Source organism: Sitodiplosis mosellana, unplaced genomic scaffold, assembly GCF_009176505.1.
Source record: "Sitodiplosis mosellana isolate CC-2019 unplaced genomic scaffold, AAFC_SMos_1.0 Smas_scaffold_2599, whole genome shotgun sequence".
Classification (NCBI taxonomy): Eukaryota; Metazoa; Arthropoda; class Insecta; order Diptera; family Cecidomyiidae; genus Sitodiplosis; species Sitodiplosis mosellana.
Genome location: NW_022597841.1, coordinates 1 through 1,726, shown reverse-complemented (window position 1 = coordinate 1,726; position 1,726 = coordinate 1). Strand labels below are relative to the sequence as shown.

Genomic DNA, 1,726 nt, shown 5'->3' with positions numbered 1-1,726 from the left:
TTGTCGATGGAGATGGAATCATAAGAGTCGGAGGTCGAATCAAGCGTTCGTTGATGCCTTTTGATACAGTGCATCCGATAATTTTGCATCATACTTGTCGTTTCACTCATCTATTGGCTTTGGAAGCACACATGGAAACGTCGCATGGAGGTAATCAATTGTGCATGCAATACATTCGTCAACGGTTTTGGATTATCAACGTTCGTAAAGCCATCAAGCGTGTCACACTCAAGTGTGTGCCATGCTACTCAACTCATCTGAAGTTTACCTGAAGACAGAGTCACGTCTGGTTTTGCATTCGAATCGGTTGGAATCGATTACTGTGGTCCGGTGACAGTTAAAGAAAGACTGGGTAGAGGAAAGAAAACGTACAAAGCGTTCATCGCCGTATTTGTGTGCATGAAAACGAAAGCAGTGCATCTTGATTTGGTCACAGATTTGACAACAGATGCGTTCATGGCTTGTTTGTCGCGTCTTATTTCGTTGCGCGAGAGCGTCCGTGAAATCTTCAGCGACAACGCTACCACATTCCACGGGGCATCAAATGAGATGAAGTTGGTATTTGAACATTGGGAGGAAGTGGCTGATGAATGCCTTCGTCTTAAGCGCATTCGATGGAATTTTATCGCACCATTATCGCCGAATCAAGGAGGATTCTGGGAACGAGCCGTGAGAAGTGCGAAGAATCACTTGCGTCGTGTTATTGGCACGCAAATATTGACATTCGAAGAATTTGCCACTGTTTTAGCATCAGTTGCAGCATGTATGAATAGTCGCCCACTGATTGCTCTTGATGTTGACCCAACAGCATGCAAAGCGCTCACACCAGCTCATTTGGTCGTCGCTGGTCGACGGCTGGTTGGGCCAATACAGTTTGATTACACATCGATACCGGACAACAGATTGACGCGTTGGCGTCTGATTCAAAAGATTGCTCAAGAATTTTGGTCACGCTGGCATAGTGAATATGTAACGCAGCAAATCGAAACATCGAAATGGAATGAGAAGAAGGAAAACATCGAAGTTGGAGACATTGTGCTCGTCAAGCATGACAACTTACCACCTACTCACTGGCCGCTGGCACGAGTGATTACAACATTCCCAGGAGATTATGGATGTGTGAGAAATGTTGAAGTGAAACTTGGATCGTCTACATTCAGACGAGGAATCAACAAAATTGCACGCTTACCGATCGATGATGAATGATTTAGTTTTAATTCATTGTACAAATCATTTTCATATTGTTACTTTGGCTTGCTGCTTCTCAGCTCGTCTTTTCTAATAATAAAATATTGTTGTTCATTTAAATAAATTTAATTTCGCTCCGCAGCGGGGGCAGTATGTTCGGAAACGAACACTTTATAAACGTTCAAATATTATACAACAATTATTATAAATTGTCACATCGCATCGCACAACACCGCGACGGTGACATTTCTCTGCCGCCTTTTTCATTACGTTCAATAAAACCAATCAGTTAACTAAAATCATTCCGACCGGCCGGTCAGAGTTTTCTTGTTTACTTTATGTTCATTCTTTCAGTACTCAAACAGTCCTCACTTTTGAAAATCGATTCTATCTAGTGTAAAATCGGTATCCAGAAAAAAGTGAGGAATAAAAAAAAAAAAAAGGTCCTCACTTCTGAAAATCGATTATATCTTGTGTCAAATTTTCCAAATCGCTGGGGGGGTCCACATTTTGGAATCCTAGAGGGGGGTAAAATCGG

General features: G+C 42.1%; 1 protein-coding gene across 1 annotated transcript; it reads left to right on the top strand.

Moving 5' to 3' along the window:
• The first annotated feature begins 456 nt into the window (after positions 1-456).
• On the top strand, positions 457-1,206 carry LOC129571478 (uncharacterized). The gene has a single exon (XM_055451275.1). It carries the CDS (start codon positions 457-459, stop codon positions 1,204-1,206), a length of 750 nt encoding a protein of 249 aa, XP_055307250.1.
• Positions 1,207-1,726: the final 520 nt, after the last annotated feature.